At 52.2% G+C, this 20,669-nt stretch overlaps 1 protein-coding gene across 4 annotated transcripts in view; it reads right to left on the bottom strand.

Moving 5' to 3' along the window:
• Nucleotides 1–2,381: 2,381 nt before the first annotated feature.
• TCF7 (transcription factor 7) overlaps nucleotides 2,382–20,669 on the bottom strand; it is a 70,813-nt gene continuing 52,525 nt past the window's right edge. The window contains exons 6-11 of one of the 4 annotated variants that reach the window (XM_068959773.1): nucleotides 18,538–18,624; nucleotides 16,422–16,532; nucleotides 16,087–16,249; nucleotides 15,276–15,383; nucleotides 10,589–10,637; nucleotides 2,382–2,939 (exon numbers count right to left, since the gene is read on the bottom strand). In XM_068959773.1, the coding sequence (XP_068815874.1) occupies nucleotides 2,860–2,939; nucleotides 10,589–10,637; nucleotides 15,276–15,383; nucleotides 16,087–16,249; nucleotides 16,422–16,532; nucleotides 18,538–18,624 (598 nt within the window). In that variant the 3' untranslated portion in view covers nucleotides 2,382–2,859. Of the gene's footprint in view, nucleotides 2,963–10,588; nucleotides 10,638–15,275; nucleotides 15,384–16,086; nucleotides 16,250–16,421; nucleotides 16,533–18,537; nucleotides 18,625–20,669 lie in introns of all 4 variants that reach the window. The other 3 variants (XM_068959770.1, XM_068959771.1, XM_068959772.1) reach the window with 3 other exon arrangements.

Raw genomic sequence — 20,669 nt, 5'->3', positions numbered from 1 at the left:
GGCAGGCCTCCTGAACGCTGCGGAGGGGCTGGGAAGAGCCTTGAAATAACTGGATGAATGACAGCTGTTTCATTATGCTAGTACTACTTGGTCCTTGGTCAAGGTGCGCAGTTTATACGGTGCAGGACTTTCCCCCAAACTACCTGTCATGTTATTTAGACGCATCTGCTTTGTCTTTTATACCCACCTTTGCTTTGCTGCTAAGTTGTACTTGTTTCATGCAACCACAAATTACCATGAAGGTATTAAGTTATTCCAGTTTTAAACAGAGTTTTTGAGTTATGCTAGACCACGAATGGACACTGCTGCTTTGTAATCTGTGGTTTTTACAGTAGTTGACCTTACATAGCACCTTACCTCAGAGGGTCTCAAAGAAAAAATTATGAGCTGAGACTTTTTTTTTTAAAGCAAAGTGTTTTTTGGTTTTTTTTTTTGATCAAGTCATAGAAAGAGCCTGTCAGATCTGGGAAGTCTGTATTCCTCTGATCAGCACTAGACGATGCTGTTGTCTAAACTTGCTAAAATACTTAAATACTAGTGGACTGCATAGTGATCTAGTGCTACATAATTAACCCTCTGAGTGCAATAAGTGTATGACTTGAAGTGTACAGTTAGCAGTTTGTTCAGATAATGCTACTGCTCTAAGGGTTAAATTGACTCTTTCGGATTTGTGCACGTAGCTTTCATTCAGTGCTTCTGAAGTTACGCTTACACAGGAGAGGAATAAAGCGATAGGTTTAGATCTTCTAAGCTAAAACTAGAATTAAATCTATGCTACTGTAAGCAAAAGTACCTAAATAAAGGGAGTAAACCCAAAGCTACTCTACAAACTAATCAGGGTTTGTCTTTTTTAAAAAAAAAAAAATCATTCTTTGATGCATAAACTTGTTTAAAAATTTGTGTTTAGCCCAATGTAAAAAATTAGGGTTTGTGTTTTTGCGTTAGGAAAAAAATATAAAAATATTTTGTACACTATAAAGGTCATCTTAAATTTCTTGCAGTTCTACAATAATATTACTACATTATTCGTATTCAGTACTCTAAATCCTATTCTGTAAAGTAGAAAAAAATAGACCCCCATTGGCTTCTGGGTGTTATTTTTCTGTTGGGCAGTCTAGAATGTGTTTTTTTTAAGCAGGAGAAAATATGCAGAGGACTAGAGTGTGACCTCCGTGACAAGGGGGTACATCTGGAACAAATCCAATACTTTTAGATTAATTTAGGTTTTACATCGGTTTATGGAGATCAGAATCTGTCCACAGTGTTTTTTGTTTATCAAGCTCAAAATATAAATAAAATACCAGAAATTGGTAAATGTTTTCAAGCTGGAGAGAATATGTGAACATTTGGCCTCAAAACAGGGTGGAGGGAGGCTCTTTCAGAAAAAGCTAAATTTCTTTCTTTTTTTTTTTTTTTTAAACTACACACCAAATGATCAAAGCTGTTTTAATCGTGCTCAGGAGAAGTACAGATTGATGCTTGAAGTGAAGAGCAGGGTAGTGTGCTGTTCTGCTTCCAAACTACCCCTAAGGAAGGGGAGAACTGAGAATCATGGTAAACCTCGTACTGCAGTCTGTCCTCCACCCCAGCTCTGCGAAGTACAAATGCTTTTTGAGATGGAGCATGGTAGCCTGTCTCGAGTAAACCGGTCAGGCGTCACGCAGGTCCGTGCACGCTTGCCCTGAGCGCTCCTCGGGCGTGCTGCTGCATACGTGGTTGCAGAGAGTTAGGTTGAGGCCTCAGTAGCAAATGGATTTTTTTGAGTCTTTGCAGAGGCTGTTTTAGAAGAATTCTGGCTATCCAGATCTGCAGTGGAGAATCCCTAACCGCAGGGGGAGCCCTGCACCTGGCTGATGCAGTGAGCGAGGAAGAGTTAGACCTGCAAGCGGCTGGTCCAAGCTGCTTCTGCTGCCTGCTTAGTGCTCTCAGTTTTCCTCTGCCGTGCTGTACGCTAAAGGAGTTTGGTATGTCTGCACAGAGACCTGTTACCTGTAAACAATATGTTCCTGTTCTCAAACAGGAAATTTAAAAAATTCACCTCATTTGTTTTAAGTATTTTGTCTTTCTGTCATCCAGTCAGATCAGAAATCCAGCATTGCTACATTTAGTTTTCTGGCATAAGGGCTTAAAAAAAAAAAAAAAACCTCCTATTCCAGCTTTGCCGGCTTCATGGTATAACAGCTACAAGAGATCTGTGACCGACTACAATTTAAAGCAGCTCAAATGCACGAAATGGAAGCCAAGGGCTAGATTTATAGCACCTACCATCTACTGCAGCAAGCTGGGGACTGTCTTTGCTTTCGGCCATGTCTGTAGGTGATGCAGCAAAAAACAAAACAAAACCAAACCAACCAACCAACCAAACAAAAAAGCAGCACAGGGCAGGGACAAAAGGCTTGTTTACTCATCAGCGCTTTCAGTTTTGGCAAGTACTTATTTTTACTTTTTTTTAAATCAGCTTTCTCTCTTTAACCCTCCCCCCGCCCCCAAACCAAACAAATTTCCCAGCATCCTTAAATCATGATGTTGCCTAACTTTGCAAATGCCGGTTTTACAGTGAAGCGGGTGACGTGGAAGGGGCCTCTGGTCCGTTCTGGTGGGAAAGCCGAGTGCCCAGTGGCTCAGCCAGCGCGGGGGGAGAGCGGGGCTACGTCCCCGCTGAGGCCGTGGCCGACGCGCGGGCCGGAGAAGAGCACCTAGTGGTCAGTCTGGAGGAGCAGGTAGCGGTTTTGATGTGAACAGAGCCGGGGAGAGGGTCGGTTTGTTCTCGGTGCGCGGGATCGGCGGGGGTGGCAAGCTTGTCGGAAGGAAAAGCGGAGGATCGGCATTGGAGTGCATCCAGGGGAGAGGGAGGGGAGTCTATAGCACTTCCATCGGAAGAAACTGGGCTGGCACAGCGTCCTTCTCCTTGTAAGTACCGAATGCACTTCTTTTTCCTCCTAAGAACAGTGAAGAGAGTTATCTGTAAACAAAGGGTGAATTTACAGTCATATATAAAACACAAGACATTACAATATTCAGCGCGAACATGGGGCGCGCAGCAGAAAGCCGTGCTCAGGGCGCAGCATTGAAACCACCCCTATTTACTGCAACCCCCAGCCGCTCCTGTCCTTCTCCCTGGCCCGTGACTCGGTTGTGCTCTCTGCTCCCTGCTCACCTTTACTGGCCTCGTCAGCCCGGAGGCTCCCGCCGGCCTGGGAAAACGGGCCGTGGCGCTGCCCCGCGCTGCCCCGCGGCACTGCAGCCATGCGTGGGGCTGGTTGGACATCACCAAGCGCGAACCTCGAGAGGATTAGCCGGCCCTGCTAAACCGCCGGGGCCGGCGCTCTAACCGGCCTCGAAGTAGCCTGTCTTTGGCTTAGTTTATTTTACCTGAATGATTTAATGCAAATTAACTAACACAGTGATCGAGAGAATTCAGATTAATTTTCCTGTGAGCCTGTGCCCAGAGGAGCCAGAATTATTCACAGTTCGAGAAAGTACCCAAACGTCAATACAGAGCCTTGGAGGCGAGGGCCAAGTGTTAAAGCCACTGATCTGCAACCTCCTCCACTGTGTCACTCTGCAGAAGGAGCAAAATGCTGCTTACTCCACAGAAGGGGCTTCGCCCACCTACGATCTAGGTGCTGTGTTTCGGATGCGGAAGGAGCGGCTGCGCTGACAGCTGGCATGAACGCGGGCTGGCGCCACGGGGCTCCGTGGACTGGTGGCACCAGCTTCCCCGGGGCCTTTCCCACCCTGCGGCTCCTCCAGCGCGGACCCGGGTTGTTGCTGCGGCTGGCACTGCCTGGGGCCCTGCTGGTGGGGCACGCTTCCGAAACCGGGGGCACAAATATTTGGCCTTGCAGTACCCTTACTAGGATACTGCGCCACTTCTTTCTCGCAGAAAGTGGCCCTTCCCATGCCCCACGCCGCCCCTGCTGCTTGCGATCGATGCACTGGTTTGGCTGCTGAAAGAGCACACTGTTACGTGAGTTGAATTCAAATGAAAAGGCCTTGAACCACAAAATACGGAAAAGGTCATTTCTCACTGCCCCAGCGCTAACGCCACCCATCCAAGCGTCTCCGCTTCTGGGGTGCTGAATGGGGCAAAGGGGCTCTTGCAGAGGTGCTTCAAGACCATAAAACGTGGCCCCTCTGATGCATGAGCACACGTGTGCCTGCCGCATGGCCAAAACGAGCCCCTGCACGTGGTCAGGTATGTGGGTGCCCGTCCTGGTACGGAACTAGGTGCGACTAACCCATCCAGGCCCGTGGCCCACCACACATGTGCGCGTGCGGTGCACAGCGCAGAGCTGCACCAGGGATGTGATCTCTGTCAGACACGGGTGTTCCCCTACAGCCCCTCTCGGGGAAAAGGTCTCACGTGCTGCCTTGCCAGGACGTCTCCTGTGCCCTCTGAGGAACGCCTAGGGAAGAGGCTGCAGGATGCAGTACACTGGTCAAACACTTCTCGCTAGTTCATTTTTGGCTTGCCTTCTACAATAAAGCGAGGCAACCCACACTCTCAAGGCAAGAATATCTTTTGTGCGCGGGCCACTTCGTACCGCTTTCCTAGACTTGTGCAGACTATCCCTGCTCGCTTTTTCTGCAGCAAAAGCTTTTGGTCTCAGCTTAGACAACATCTCTGAGTCTCAAAATACTCTACGTTCATTCCTGCAGGACCTCTAATCACAGTTCAGTGACACAGTTGATTTGAAAGCGCTCAACTGCTGTGGGTTGAGCAGGAGCAGAGATTCCTTTTCAGGGAAAGGGAAGAGCACGGCATGGGACTTGCTGGAAGAAGGTATGGTCTGAGTCTGTGAGATCCCTTTTTTTGGATGTTAGCCTAGTGGTGAGCCTGAGAAGCTCTATGTGGCTTGTGGATTCTTTATAACTCATTGGTGTTTGGAGGATAGATCACCTTTTAAACTGCTCCTCTGTTGACTAAGCTAAGAAAAAAAGATGATCACGACAGTACTACTACTCCTGCTTCAGCTCACAGCTTTTCTGGGCAAGAAGAGATTGCTGTGAATTTTCTCTTCTTTCCAAGCCCTTTTTCTTAGGAAAGAACTCTTTCTACAAGTGCAAAATGCAATGTAGACAGGTAGTAGAAAGAACAAGAAGCATCTGAATGAACCTGTAACCAGATCTGTGCTTCAAAAGCCTCACTTCCATACTTTCTTTAAATGGAGCATGACAAATAAGAGCTTGGGGGTGGGGGGGGGGTTTAGTCACAGTAAAGACTGCATAGACAAGGTATCCCCATGATGCTGACTATGCTCCACCATCTCCGCTTTTCTAATAAGAAGTCCCAGGGACTGGGCACGTCTCAAAGTCACCAGCGCCCCTGGAGCAGATGCAGCGGCTGCTTCCTTACGCAGTTCACTGCTCGCTTCACTGAAGAAGCACACTCGCATTCCCCATTTTTTCATACAGCATGTTCTCGGTGCTTCAAAAAAATATAAGTCCTACATCAACCTCTCGATAACTGGATTTGGGAATGATTTCACCACATCCCTTGACAAATCCGCTATTCAGGATCCTTGAAAGCAGGACTATTTAGCCTACGTTTACCTGAGTTCCAGGTGTTATCTTATACATTGAGCTTACTTTTACTCTTCCTGGGTATTTACAGTTAGTATCTTGTATGTGGTCTTAACGTCTTCCGTATTGAGTATTCTGGCCTTCCTTCTCGTCATATGACAGATTTTTTTACGTCACCCGCTTTGAATCTTCTACAGCATCTCACTGTAGATTTAAGCAATAGAGATCTCCAGGTATCACCTTAATAACCCTGAGGGAAACAATTCCTCTGCTGGAGGTGTCACGGATGACTTTACAGCCATCCAGCTAAAACAGCCAGAAAGACCACCTTCCTACCGGTCAGCTGCCTGCCTCAGCTGTCTCACGGGAGGAAAACAGATCAAACGGAGAGCTTGCTAATGCAGGCACCTACCTTTCTTTGATCTTACCAATAAAAAATCAGACCGTGTTAGAATATGCATTAACTAGTCCGGTATTAAATACGACTTTGCACTGGATGTGAACAAGAGATGCGGTATTACTAGCGTCAGCGTCGTAGTCAGCCAGGGCGACCCAATTAACGTGATATGAAACAAGAGCCCTGCTAAACTGCATATTTAATACTGAGGTTATTTTACACTGGCTGTAATCTTACAGCGTGGACAAACCCTGGGAGAAGTTGTATTTTCCACAGGCATTTCAGAAGTAGCTGCGGGAAGAAGCGGTTCAATGACCTATGTATAAGATGATACACATGCATCCATCAATTCGCTGATCTGATTTGATTTAAAAACACAGACAAAAAGCAGATCTGATGTTACAGATTACTGACTAAATGAACCCTCTAATGGCCTACAGTTAACATGTCTATTGTTCAGCTAAAAGGATAGATAGATAACTCTATATGCCTGTCCCTTCTGGACCTACAGCAACCCGGGCCAGTTTGCCCTGGGGAGGGAAAGGAAGGTGAAACCTCGAAAGCAGGAACATGCTGTTTCAACCAGCTAAACGTCTCCTGGTGCGGAAGGGAAAGTCTCTGGTGGAAGTTTCTCTTAGCAGGTGTCATGACCAGAACACACATGGCAGAAGCCCTTGAGTTGGCAGTAGTACCTTAGTACTGGGAATTGCGAAGAGCTGTTACTAAACGGTATTTGAAAGGCAAAGGTTAAGAGAATTGAGAAAGCATGCTGAGGTGTAAGAGCAGTTCAGCAGCTTGTGTTAACTGGGAAGCAACGCAAATGTTAGCACGGGGTGCATTAAGTAAGGGTGAAGCGGTTAAGAGCTGCCCGAAGACCTGCAGTCGTGCTCTGCGCTACTGTACGGAGGCGTCAGCTCAGCGTTGGTCTTCGTGTCCCGGATGGCATTGCTGCTATGAATGACAGAGGTCACAAAAACCTCTCTGGACGTTTAAGGGAAAGTAGTAATGAGGCATTAAGGGAGTTCTGTCCAGTTTCCTAAGCAGGAAAAAATGGTTCTTGAGTGACATCCATTGTACAAAATGCAAGCATGGGCTGCTTCTAAGCTACAATTACGTAGTAAAAAATGCCCAGAGAGAAAGATAAAGCGCTTGCTGTTTTGCAGCACCCAGAAGTACATGAAGAGAAGACAAGAACTTTGTTCGACCTCCTTGTTCCTGCCCTGTGACACTAAGCTCATGGCTAGGGCAGCGACAAAGCTCCTTTAGGATATAATCAGTTAAAAAAATAGGTTTGCGGAGGGTAGCTCGGACAGTCTGCATCAGCCCCAAGTGATTTGCACACCGCCTGGATATCACTTGGGCTGCCGCTAAGCTCAGTGACCAAGCAGCGTCAGGACTCTGCGTGGCTACGTTTCTGGGATTCAGAGAGACTAACTTTAGCCAGCTTTAGCTGCGATAAGCACACTATGCAATACTTTCCCCTTTTATGTAAGGCCAGCAACTTTCGGATTTTGCTAGACAGACTCTAACATGTTGGCATAAAAATGTGCGAATGCGTGCGCTGTGCTACGGGCCGTAAACCTCTGCTGGGGCTGCAGCCTCCCCTTGCTTGGGTGGCTAGGTCCAGCGGCGGGCCACGAGCTTTCTCCACCTAGAGCCATCTGAAGATGCTCTGAACCAGGTCATATTTATTTGGTTCAGGCATTAAGATTTACTATTGCCTCCATGAGTTCACTCCTTAGAAGCTCGAGGCGCAGAGTGCTCACACAGTGTCTCGTTGCTTGAGGTTATCCCACCCTAAAATGGGCGCAGTAAAAGCTCAGGGCCGCTTGCTGAGCCAACGAGCGGTGGATCTCAAAATACATGGTTAGTCCCAGGTATAAATAAGAAAAAGAAACACATGAACTACTCACTACCGGCCCTAGAATGGTATTTTTGTGATAGGGAATTGTTAAAAGGGGAATAAAGATCCCACATCAGGACGCTTCTTGAAAACAGGGGAGGGATGAGAAATGACTCAACACCAAAAAAGAGAAACTTGTAACACCAGGGAAGTAGGTAACCCAACGAACACGTAAAAAACATGACATGATGTTGCCTGCCAGGGTAACAAACACAGGGTGCAGTTTGGACCTAGCAACTCGGCCCACGAATGCCGCTTCCGCTCCCTTGCCATATAAACTGCGCGACTGAGAAACAGCAGCCGGAGGTGAGGAAGCCCCGGGAAAACCCCAAACCCGGTTTGCCAGGAGCAGCCCTGAACGGTGCCGCCAGCTTGTCCGAGTGTTAGGAGCACAGACCGCTGGAGAAACATGCACAAAGACGAAACCGCACCCACGGGAGCAACCCCAGCCGGCGCCGAGGAGCAGAGGGGAGAGTTTCTGATACACACCTGCACGGGCCGCACCAGTCCGTTTGTTGGTTGAGGCCAAAGCGAGCTCTGCATTTCTTAGGAGAGGCAGGATCTGAACACAGAAGCATGCGTGGCGGAGAATGGGCAAGGCAGAGGCACAAAAGAGGAGGAGCAGCAGGAGGAAGAAAAGATGCAACGTCATTTTAGCCACTTAGCACATAACTAACATGCTACAATCCAGTTTCGCTGCAACACAACTATGCCGGCGCCACCTGTCCTGTAAAAAAGTGATCGTTAGGCAAATATCAGAGATCACATCTAGCAGGCTGGAGAAGAAGGAGGTTTGGGAAACGGCCTCCAGCCCGAAAACTTGGCAGATTTTGTTCTCGCTCCCTTGTGTTTCCCTAGCTCAGCCACTTCCCTTCCCAAACCCGCAGGCAGGCACGATTCAACCCCGGCGCGGGCAACGATCAGGAAAGTCGCCGCTCTTTGCGGCACATCAAACTCCTTCTTTTGGAAAAGCTGCCAAATCAAGCAGCCACCGACCACCTCCTGTGCGTGAATCCTGCTCCTGCCTCTCCAGCCAGGGCTAAACAGCCTGCCAGAGCGCTCAGGCTTCACGTTGAAAAGAAGAAGAGGAAATATTGCAGAAGCAGGTTGAAAGCAGAGTTAGCACCAAGGAGATCTCAGCCTGGGCAATTCTACGCTGCCTCCCCAAATTCCCCTTCCAGCTCTAATGCAAAAGCTATTCTCCGCGGCCTTTCCTAAAATGTTGCAGTGTTGCTGCATAAAGATGGGACTGATTAGGCCCTGTTTTCTGTTAGGTACATGCTGGGTTTTTCTCCCCCTGTAGTGCTGTAAATGGGATTCAAATAGTGTATTTCTGTGCTAGCTTCAGACCTCCTCCTTCAGATACCACCAGTATTTCCCGTTGTACCATTAGCAATCGTTTTCCAGTCCAGAATGGGTGAGATTATTGTTTTTATCCTACACATACAACATATATAAATATAAGCCCAAAAGCTTATGTTTCTCTTATCAGTCTAGGCATTGAATGAGAACAGCAGTGTTAACTCAACTGAAGATATTACTGGAACACATTTGCAGAGTTGCACGGACAACTCAATGCAAAGCGGTCCTCTGGAAATGATTAATTAAATTATTGACATAATCTGAACTTTATGAATTAATGCAGGTTGCAGGATTCTGGTTGTATGGAAATGTAATCCCCAGCTATAAAGTTATTCGAGCCAGAGCTGGATTCCCATGTAACAACCAACAGGTGAACTGTCCAGACGCCGCCAGCCGTGCATCACTGGCTTCCCAGGAGGGCTCCAGTGCGGAAAGGTCTTTGCACCCCTGCCTAGCGTAGCAGTCTCAAAGGCTACGAAATCAGAGGTCTAACCTGGCATCCTCCACAGGGACTGTTCTTGGAGGTAGATGGCCAATAGCCTATCGTCTGGCTAACTTAATTTCATCAAAAAGTAACAAGCAGTAATTTACCAGCAGGCTGAAGAGGGGGAAAAGCTCTTTGAAGGCCGGTAAGCCCAAGACACTCACAGGCCGGGCACGCTGGAAGGAGCAGGCGAGGTACCGCCAGGCGTGCGCGCTGCCAGGCGCGACTCGCTCGGTGCCCTGCCACGAGTGTCCCCTGCAACGGAGGCTATTTATTCCCGGTATGGCAGAAATGCTTCAAAACTCAGCGTGGGAATAGCCTGGGATGATGCATGGGGAAATGGGTGTGTGAACATCTGAAATCTGCCAAAAGGTTTCTAATAAAGAGAATTTTGCAGAGTGAAGAAACCTGTCGTGCCGCTGCATGGTCTTCTAGTATGACTTGACTTGAACTCAAGGTTACTTTGAGAAGAAAAATGATTTTTTGGGCAGTCCCATATCTAATCTTCATGTCTTTCACTGTGTTTAGTCCCCCACACAATATTGAGGCATTTGAAAGGAGTTTTCTTCAACTAACTGTGTCTATAGGGCTGACGGGGGCATTTACCCTGAATGTTTTGAATGGATTAACTTTAGTGATAGCTTATATGAAATTACACACTTGCCAAAACCGAATCTTTTCAGTTTTCATGAACTACCCATGTTCTAATTCAAACATGTGCTTACGAGGATATCACAGAAATGTTCATTTACCGTGCCTTAGAAAAAAATATGTATTTCTGTAGTTAAGATCAGGAGAATAAAATAAAACATGGTAAAACATGACAGCTGCTTTTCCCTTGGATAATCCACTCTGAGCAAAAACCAAGCGACAACTACGGAGGAACACGCACTCGACTTAGTACCAAAGCATTTACCTGAATTGGAATCTTGCTGCTTTTCCCGTGTTCGTCTTTTCTTTTTCCCCTAGGATACGAAAGGAAAAGACCATCATCAGTTTGTGCTCCCAGAAGAGCAAGGATGCTCCTTGAGGCAATCGCCACGAGGACCCCGGAGCCAAGGTCCAGGGCTCCTGGACCCCGGCTGCCCAGTTTTATTGATGCAGACATCCCCTTTTCCCCTGAAACAACCCAGTTCAACACCTTTTGAAAAGAAATGTGGTAGGGACTCTCAAAGCACTTACCAAAATCAAGTGTTTGTGCAAATGATTACGGGTGTCATTTAAACTGCACAGATTTATTCTGGGCATGTATGGCAAAAATAACCCCTGATTTCCAGCATCCCGGAGCCCCAAAACACAGGTGTTTTGACTAATCCCCAGCATGCCAAAGCCACTAGGCATACGAGCTGCACATGAGCTGCAAGAAAAGCTCGGAGACCAGGGAGGCCACGTCTCCGCTATCGATGGCACTTCTCCCTAACGTGCTGCTCCCCGATGAGTTTGGGCAAGGTCAGACAGTGTTAGGTGACTCCGCGGTCGCAGCTACAGCTGAGCCCTGATCTACCCTGCAGTCTGCAAGAGGAGCAGTGCAAGAGCTTGCAGAGCTTGCAAGAGAAAATTTCTGTGAACCCAATGCAATAAAAAAAAAGGGTCGCCTTTGCAGGGAGCTATTTTGAAAGATACTCCAGCTCTGTTACTGAATTCAAAGGAGCACCGGAGTCAATCACACTGAGGTCTCACCTGCGCTGCGTGGCAGGAGGCTGAGCTAAGGATATTTAGGCAGAAACGGGCCCCGACGCGCCGCAGAGCTGCAGCAGCCCTGAGTGCATTGGCTGGTTCCCCTGGGGCTGCGGTGCCCGGGGAGCACGTTACAGCATAAACACTGCAACTCAGCTCTTTAGAAGTACACCTAGGAGGTGTGCGGCGTTGTCAGCTCGTGATTTTTACTGAAATTCTAGACATGCGAGTTTTTCCTCCTGACGCTCATGCTATAGTGTGAGAAACATGACTTTCGTTTTAAAAACACTGCAGGTTTCCGTTAACTTCCAGGATTGCAACAGAAACCTTCAGCTTCTGTGTCCTCCGAGGCAGAAGCGAATACCAGGACGCGCCGGTGTAACGCTTTCTCTGAAGTCACCTCGTACTGGGACCTGACTACTAGGACTTGCCCATGCCAGCGTGCTAGAGTTTTCAGGCAAAAATAAAACAAAACTATAAACACTGGCCTACCCTGCTGGGAATCTGAATCATTTTTGCTCTTGTTTAATAGAATTAAACAAGATTTACCATGCGCAACTGAGGCAATATGAGCGTACTACTCTCACACCTGTCATTTTTTCAACACATCTGATCCTCCCAGCATATCGTTGTTCTGCCTCACAGGTCTCCATGCAGCTAAAAAAGCACTTGGCAGTTTTAGCCCCTTCCGCCTTCCCTGTTTCCAGTGCCTCCTTCGCAGGGACTCCAGCGCTTTATAACCGAACAGAAAGCGCTGCGTGACTTGTTCGCGGGAAGAGTGGTCCTGATTTCAATGGGAAAGAAAGCTTTCAGAAATCCCCAGACACCTTTTTTGTGATACCCATCTCTGCACTTCAGTCCTTTCGCAGTTCGGCACCCACCTATCGGTCTTCTGTTTTCTTCGCTCGTTAACAGGAAAACACAATGTTATCCCCCAGTGGCCTCTCTGACCCAGAATACATAATAATGCTCTTTATATCCTAGTGACTTTATTAATGAGGGCACAGGCGCGCTGGAGCAAATCTGGCCTGCATGAAAAACGCAGCTGCCAGTGCTGGCTTTGACCCGTGACTTTTTATATGACTTCTTGTGGTTTGAGTGAAGGTGGAAAGCTCCTAACTGTGGTAAGCTTTTCTGCAGTGTGGGAGCAACTGTATTTCCTGTCTGACATCCGAGTCACGTGCCGCCGAGGTGACCTACATTCCTCCGCCCCGCGTGAGTCAAAGCTCCAGGGACAGAAGAGCATTTCTTGCAGGGACCGCGAGACCGGCCGCAGCTGCTGCCCAGCGCGGGCGAGCTGACGCGCGGCGGGCGTTGAGCGTTTGTAGAGCCTGGGTGGCCCCTCGCTGCTGCAGTCCTCGGAGAGGAAGCTCTTCTGGAGGGAAGAAAGCGGCTGTTTCAGAGGAGGGACGATTCAGTGGGACGTGGCCGAGCTCCACGTCAAACAGCACAGCCCTCAAGTTGCTGGGCAGACATCTAAAGACTTACATGCGCTTTACTTCAGGTCTCTAATGGGCTGGTGAGGCAGAGCCCTTTATATGCAAGAGCAAAACGGTCTGGAAAGCCACTAGAAAAGCCTCTTCCTCTGTCCCATGCTTCTGTGGCACTGCTGCACCCATTCACAGAATCACAGAATCACAGAATGGTTGAGGTTGGAAGGGACCTCTGGAGATCATCTAGTCCAACCTCCCTGCTCAAGCAGGGTCACCTAGAGCATATTTCCCAGGATCACATCCAGACGGGTTTTGAATATCTCCAGGGAAGGAGACTCCACTACCTCTCTGGGCAAACTTGCTGCCTCTTATATGATTAACATAGCTAAGAGGAAATGAATTTTTTTTTTAATAGCAAGTTTTAAATGTCCCATTGACGAGCCCGGAGGCTTCCCAGTTGCCGGGCCTACCGGCACGAGCAGGCAAGTGCTGCGAAGCTTGAGCTTGCGCCTGAGCTGCTGCAGCAGGAACCACGATCCCCTCCGACGACAGGCACCGCGTCTCCCTCTTTCCAAAAAAGGTGGCAATAGTACTAGAGACCTAGATTCCTGTCTGCTTTAACAATGTTTTCTGGGATCTGATTAACAATCTCTTCTTTGTATCACTGCATTTTCAATTCTTCCCTCGCAGCAAACACTCAGCTGACAACTCCACGGGGTGAGACTGGAGCTCAGCACTGGTCCTACCCCACCACTCCTGCTGAAACTCAATTCAGAGCTGTTCACTTCTGAAAATCCCAATTTAGGCAGAGAGTCAAAGTGGCTGTCTAGAAAAAACTCAGGATGAGTTACTCTGCTCATGACCAGGGACTCGGATTGGAAGTGACTGCTAAGGCCAGCGCATCTCCTTTCAGGGAAAACTGGAAAAGACCAACACTGTCGCTTGAGCTCTTTGCCTTGGAGGTACTCAGTGAAAGCTCTTCTGGCTACGGGCATTCACAGTCCCAATACCCAGCAGGTTTTAGGGCCGTCTTCATTAGCTAAATTTTATTGCTGAGAACCACTGCTATTTGATGAGCTGCTCAGTGCTCTATTCAGCAGCCATTGCCTGATTTTGGGGTGGGTTTTTTTTTTTTTTTTTGGATCTGGAAAGGGCATTTTTTCCCCTGTCGGCCACCTTGGTTGGAGAAGCCACTCACCAAAGAACTGGGTTTAGCTCGCGAGCCCCCAGCGCACACACCGCTGTCGTCTGCCTTTGCTCAGACTGCATTTGAATATTTTGAAGGTAGCCTGCCCAGACTGTTTAGGATGCTCTCCGAACCGAAGTACCAGCCGGACGACAGAGCGGGTGACTGCCGTACTGTGGGCGCAGCAGACATCCCCTCTGAGCGGCCGGGGCGCTGGGCACGTGGGGACTGCTGCTGCTGATGCAACCCCACCACGAGGTCTGAAGCTAAACTCCACAGCCTGCAACGTGCCGGCTAGGATGCAATTCATGCTAAGCAGCTTTCCTTTTCCTATTTTGACTTTTTAAAATTACTTTCCACTGCTCTGGATGCTTCCCTAGGGCACAAACAGCAAATGAACCATACTGGAGAACAAGCTTAACTAGCAAGGAGAGCTTCCTGGCCATGCAAGGCATCCCAAGGCTGGTGCCTGGCAAAGCGGTGAGATTCCCCGCAGAAAGGCCACAAAGCTCACTAAGATTTGGCAACTTTGCCCTGCTGCTGAGCACCTGGGAGCGTGGCTCCCGCAGACGCACCTGAGCGAGGGTGAAACCCGCAGAGCCGACACTGCAGCGCAGGATTCAGCAAATCCCCCCCCCGAAACCGGAGGGCGTGCTGGGGCTTTGCACCGCACTGCCATGAGTGTGGAGCCAGCGGTGCCAAGCCAGTTAACTGAAAGCTCATGAACGAGGCACTAGCACAAACCAAAGAGTTCAGTAAACTGCAACGGCCTTTTTAAGACTCTCCTGCCTTCTCCCCCGAATGCCAGCTTCTCCCCGTGTTTCTTTTCTGAACCGCTACCCGATACTCTGCCTCCACGGGTTGCCCTGAGCAGGCAGAGTCTCAGGACTGCTGCCCGAGAGTCTCCAAGGAGAGTGTTTCTGTGCAATTGTATTTCCAAAGGTCATTCGCTTCACTTAAAAGTTCATCTTGATTTCTACCTGTGTTTACTTGGACAGTAAGTAAACAAACTGGGTATATAATTTGTAGCAGTTAGGAAAGTATAATACTCGTGCTGCAGGTACGCCCTGATTAACAGCCAAGGGGATATTCAAAATATTGCTGAAATATGCATTTCTGCACATACAAGTGCACAAATATCCCGTGTGCACTACTGATGTAGAGCATTAGAAAGAGCGTGGAGAGGCACCCGCAGAAGTTACAGTGCCAGGAAAAGACAGTAAATTTGGTAGACGACAGTTTTCAGATTCACTGGATCACTCCTAAAGGTGCTCGGGGTGGGGAGGGGGGTCGTGTTAGCCACTCACATAGTTATCCCTGGCGGACCAGCCTGGGTAGAGCTGCATGTGGAGTTGCCGCTCCTTCCGCGCCAGCTCGTAGTACTTGGCCTGCTCCTCCCGCGACAGCGCGTGCCACTGCAACGAGAAGCGCGGTGGTGAGACGGGTGAGACTGGCTCTGCTCAGGCCCAGGCAGGCCCTTCTCCCCCCAGCAGGCGCTATTGCACCGTGATGCCCCGGCTGTGGCCGGGAAACGTCTGACTTTGCAGGGTGAAGCCAGAGCGCTCAGCTGCACGGGCTGCTGCTGCTCTTCGGTAGGTGCTTAAGAAAAGCAGCGGTAGGTGGCAGCAGGTGAAGCAACACCGTCTGGTGGCTCTTGCTGGGGACAGATGTCCTCTCTTCCCAGCCCTCGGGTCTCATGCTGACCAAGGAGGGATGGAGGACATAAACATGGGACCAAGGTGGCAGCACATTCACTGCTCTTACAACCATGATCTCTGTCAGAGCGGTTTTCCATCACTAATAGCAGAAACCCTTCCATTGCCTTGCCCGCACATCTGGAGGGATATCTCTAAACACACCCAAGTGATGCTGTAAAAATCAGCGCTGCCCAAACACTGCTCAAACCACACATCAGGGACTGACCAGCCGTGGGCTTGGCTGGTCCTCAGCCACCCCAGCAGCCTGCAGCAACGCATGGGGCAGGGACAGGCTCTTTTCAGACCACTGATTGCTCAGGGCCTTCCAGAGAAGAGGCTTGCTGGAAGCTCCTCTGGGCTGTGGAGGGGAAGGTGGCTCTGCCTGGAGATGATGGCCCGGAGCCCTGCCTCCCGCTCTCACCCTCCTTCCCAAGATCTGGTTGATGGCCGCACTCTCCTTCAGGGTGCATTCAGCGATGACTTTCGCCCGCATCTCTTTCATATACAACATGAAAGCGTTCAGGGGCTTCTTGATAGTGGGCTTCTTGGCTTCCTTCTCTCTCTTTGGTTCAGGCTGAGGTTTCCTTGGCAGAAACGAAACAGAAGCAGTTAGCGACGGAGACGCCCCACTACCGGCTGCCTGACAGCGCGGGGCGGCCGCGGGAAACGCTCGGTGGGTGCTAAACCCCCTCGATGGCAAACGGCAACGGGGCTAATTCAGGCGCACGCGGGAGCGAGCCGTGACTTCCGACTTACATGTTGCGGTCGTAGTGCTCCATCTCTTGCTTGCCGGAGTGGGGCACGATGGCCGGGTGCGGGATGCCAGTGGTGTGCATGCCGGAGCCCAGCATCAGCGGGTGGGTGAACCTGCAAGAGAGCGTGGGTGAGCGCTGCCGCTCCCGCGCCGTGGCCCGCCGCAGAGGACTTTGGCCGGAGCGATGGCCCCGGTCGCTCTTCCCGCTGCCGGCCGCCTGGCGGGCCGAGACGGCTCTTCTCTCGCTAGATGGCACTCTGGTTTTTGAAGTCGCAGAAGCAGACGGTAAGCGGGAGGACACGGAAAGCACAACGCCGGGTGCTGCACGGCGCGGGCGAGCGAAGCAGCTGCAGCGGCTGCAGCGCGCGCGGCACATCTGGCACATCTGGCAAGCCCAAGGCGCGGACCGAGGGCAGCCAGGCTCGGGCCCTTCCTTTCCTGACACTGTGTTCGGCTCCGTCCCTCGGTGCCGTTTCACCGAGCAGTCCTCTGTCGCATCGACAGCGGCCGCACGGGTACCGCCAGCCAGACTGAACCCGCGGCAGGTTGGGAAAGGCGTCCGCCTTGCCCGACGTGGCTATACAAACCCATCTGCAACGCCAGCCAGCCTTGCAGACATCGAGGGCTCTTCTAAAAAGCATTTGCAGATACTCAGATCTCTGTTGCTGCAGTATCTTATTAGAAAGAAACAACAAACTCAAGCCAATGTTTGGATGTGAGAGATTAGGACCACCCCACCCCTTTCTTTTAACAGGAAGAGCCTAAGTCTGAACAGGAACCGAACTGCAACTCGAAGAGGTGCACCTCGCCTAAGCAGAGCTACCCGCCAGCACAGCAGTGAGCTCACGAGAGGTCTCACCAGCTCTCGAGCTTCCTTAGCTCTCCGCAGAGCGTTCGGGGTAAAGCCAGAGGCGTTGGCTTTGCCAGGCTCGCCGCTTTCTGACTGCAGCTGGAGGTGGCAGCATTGCCCACGGGAGATGAGCTGCTCGTTAGATACGCTGGCACCAAAAGAAAAGCTGTTTAATCTAATCCACCAGCACAGTCTGCAGGCTGATCCTTATCGGCCCAGGTGTACTTGCTCGTCTGCAGCAGCCCTGCGCGATCGGCCCCCGTCCCCGCTGCGAGCGGGCGCTCCCGGCCGGGCCGCGGGAACAACCGTCAGCTCCTTCCTATCCCCCGCCTTCGAGGCCGGGACAGGGGAGGCCTCGGTCGGAGAGCGAGGTGGGTACTTTTCCCTCGCAAGGACAAAGTGCGGTGGGAAGCCTTCCCCAGGGGGCCGTCGGTGCTACCTCCCCGCGCCAGGACAAGGCGAAGCGGAAGCGAAAGCCGGCGGCGCGGATGCACGTTGCTGGCACGGGACGCGGCGGCGGCGCTGGCCGGGCTCCGCCGAGGAAGGGCTTTGCTCTGCTCGGGAGCCCGCCTGGAGGCACCGAGCTACGCGACTGCCAGCCGCGCGGGCCGCGTTTCCCTCCTGGGGAAATCACTGTATGTTTCTGGAGGGCAAAACTGGGCAGTCGTAAACCTGCCGAGCTAGGGAGAAGAGAGCATTAGCGGTACGACGGTCCAAGCCCGTGCTACGGAGTTCAACCCCCTCGATGCTTAATGTCATTTAAGGTGTGTCCTGCCGTGGGGGGCCGGGTCCTCGCCGGTGCAAGGCAGCACGGCTCCGGGCCGGAGGGGAACGGAGGTTACCTCTGCCGTCCCCAGGACAGCCCGTACCCGCCTTGCTTCGAAGACTGCGGCCAAGGAAAAGACATCAGTCTCCGCGCAGCCCGGCTCTGCTGGTGGCAGGGACACAACCAAGGCTACGGGGTTAGGGCCAAGCAGGGGTGACCCGTCTGAGCAACGGATTTCGGCCCGTTTCGGCAGGGTTTTCTAGCTTGGCTTTTCCTTCTGCTGGCAAGCCCCCTTCCCCATCCCCTCCACCGCCCCGGCTCTCTGTGCATCCTGCCGGGAAGCTGGGCGCTCCCGCCGTTCCCCGGAGCCCGGGCACGGCCCCAAGGGGACGGTGCGCGGGCCGTGCCCGGGCGTCCGCGGCCGGCTGCGAGCGCCTCGGGCGCGCGCGGCAAGCGGCGAGGCCGGCAGAGCGGCCGCCCTGCCGGCGCGGTTCATACTCACCTGGAGAAAGAGGCCCCAGCGGAAAGCGCTGACGAATACGGCTGTCTAAATCCACATGACGGGAGCGGATAGACAGACTGGCTCTGCCTGGGATCGGGGAAGAAAGAGGCTATAAAGTATCTCCAGCTGCGTGCCGTTTCCTAAAGACACCCTCGGCTCTCCGGGCTGGGTGGCAACGCGGGTAGCGAAGGCGTCGGGGGGGGGTGGGGGCGCCAAAAAAAATAAAACAAACCCGAAATCTCACCCAAAAAAAAAAAAATCTCCAAAAAACCCCCCCCTGCAAACAGCCCCAAAGGCCGGCGCAGACCCCCTCGGCGCGGCGCCGGCAGGGCGCCAGCCCCCGCTCCGCGCCCCGAGCCGGGCCACGCCGCGGTCTCGCCGCCGCAGGCCGGCGGCTTGGGCGCCTCCGCCGGCCCAGGAGCAACCTCAACAGGGCGCCCGCCGCTTGTCAACAGCCCCAAACGCTTGCTCCTACCTCTCTCGTTTCGTGCCGGCGCCCGGCGGGGGGGAGTTTCGCCCGCGAGGCCTGAAACCGGCAGCTACTTCCGAGGCAGCAGCATCGACGCGACGCGAGTCCCTCACTGCTCTGGCGAAGGGAAACCACCGCTCCCTGTCCCCACCACCACCGCCCCCACCACCACCACCACGTTTTCGCCCGGAGACAGCTCCAAAACACCTCGATCTCTCACACAAAGCTGCCAGCAGATGCTCCCGGCCTAAAACGGAGCAGGGGCAAAGCCGGAGCCCGGTGGAGGCGAGGGGCCGCGGCTCGGCCCCGCGCCACGACGGCCGCGGCAAGCAACAGCAGCTCGGTATCGTCCACCGCGGCCCCCCCATCCAGCCGCCCCGTGGGCGCCGCTCCGCCTCGGCTGCGACGAGGCCGGGGCGCTCCGTCAGGCGGCGAGGCCGGGGCGCCAGGCCTGGCGCGGCCCCTCAGGAGACGGCGCCCATAAACAACGCCGACGAACAAGCCAAGCGCCCGGCAGCCCGACCGCGAGAGCTCAAGGAGCCTTCGAAGCCTCGCACGCCTGCCCCAGGGCTGCCAAAACACCCGGCGTCAAAGCCAGAAGCGACATCCCTCGCTCCAGCCGCCCGGACGTTAGACTACAAAAGGCCGGCGGGGCGCTCACCGGCTTTACCCCGAGCGATTCTGACGCGCAAACTAATCCTGTTGCCGAATCCGTCCCTGATTGCTGGGGGCGTGCAAGCGGAGCGCGCGTCGCCCCGGGATGGGGAGGAAGGAAAAAAGATTAAAAAAAGGGAAGCGAAGGCCGCGGAGGGGCCGCGGAGGCACGCGGCGAGCGCGCTACAGGAGCGGAAACGCAAATCGGCGCCCGGGGCTTTTCTTTTTTTCTTTTTTTTTTTTTGGCAAAAACGGTCCAGCGGCCTCGCTCGCTCCTTCGGGAGGCCTGTTTGTCCCACGAGGGAGGCCAAGCCCGAAACGTAAGCGGGGCCTGAAGGCACCTCTGTGCGGGAGAGGCCCCCTGAAAGCGAGCGCTGGACTGGCTCTGGGCGCTCTGGAAGCCGTTTTGGGGCTCTTTCTGTAAACTTCGGGCAGCAAAAGCGCTCAGAAAGGCCCCGCTACAAGCGCACGCCGCCGGAGGAGTCTGCTCTCTGATCCGTCAGGCCGGTTTCCCATTCGTTGCTTTACCATATCTACCCCATTAGTCACTACTGGACGCGTCTGACTGGCTCGGTTGAGGATGCCAAGCCCGGCCAGACGCTGCAGCGGCTCTCAGCAGCGCGCACCTCCTCCACGACCAGCACGCAAACGAAAACGATGTGAAAAACAGCTTTCCCCCCCCCCCCCGCCCGCCGCGTATCCGAGGCTGTCTTTACCAGCTTCCCATCCCGGAGAGCGGCCCTTGCATATCGCAAGCTGGCTCCTTTCTCACCCCCAACAACTTCTTTCATGTTACAGCCTAGTCACTCCAGTACTTGTTTTTCCTGAGGATGAATCACATCGTATGAGGAGTTAAATCATCGCCCAAGAGGAGCAGATTTAGCCCAGAAAGCAACACGCACTCTCTTTGAAGCCCAGCTCTGTATCAAAGGCCTCAGCCTCTGTTTCGCTGTGGTTCAATATCTGGAACACAATATTCATAAACAAAAAAAAGGCTAACTTTTTACTC

Source organism: Struthio camelus, chromosome 13 (assembly GCF_040807025.1).
Source record: "Struthio camelus isolate bStrCam1 chromosome 13, bStrCam1.hap1, whole genome shotgun sequence".
Classification (NCBI taxonomy): domain Eukaryota; kingdom Metazoa; phylum Chordata; class Aves; order Struthioniformes; family Struthionidae; genus Struthio; species Struthio camelus.
The sequence above is the reverse complement of the archived record's forward strand: the minus strand, read 5'-3'. Positions and strand labels throughout refer to the sequence as shown.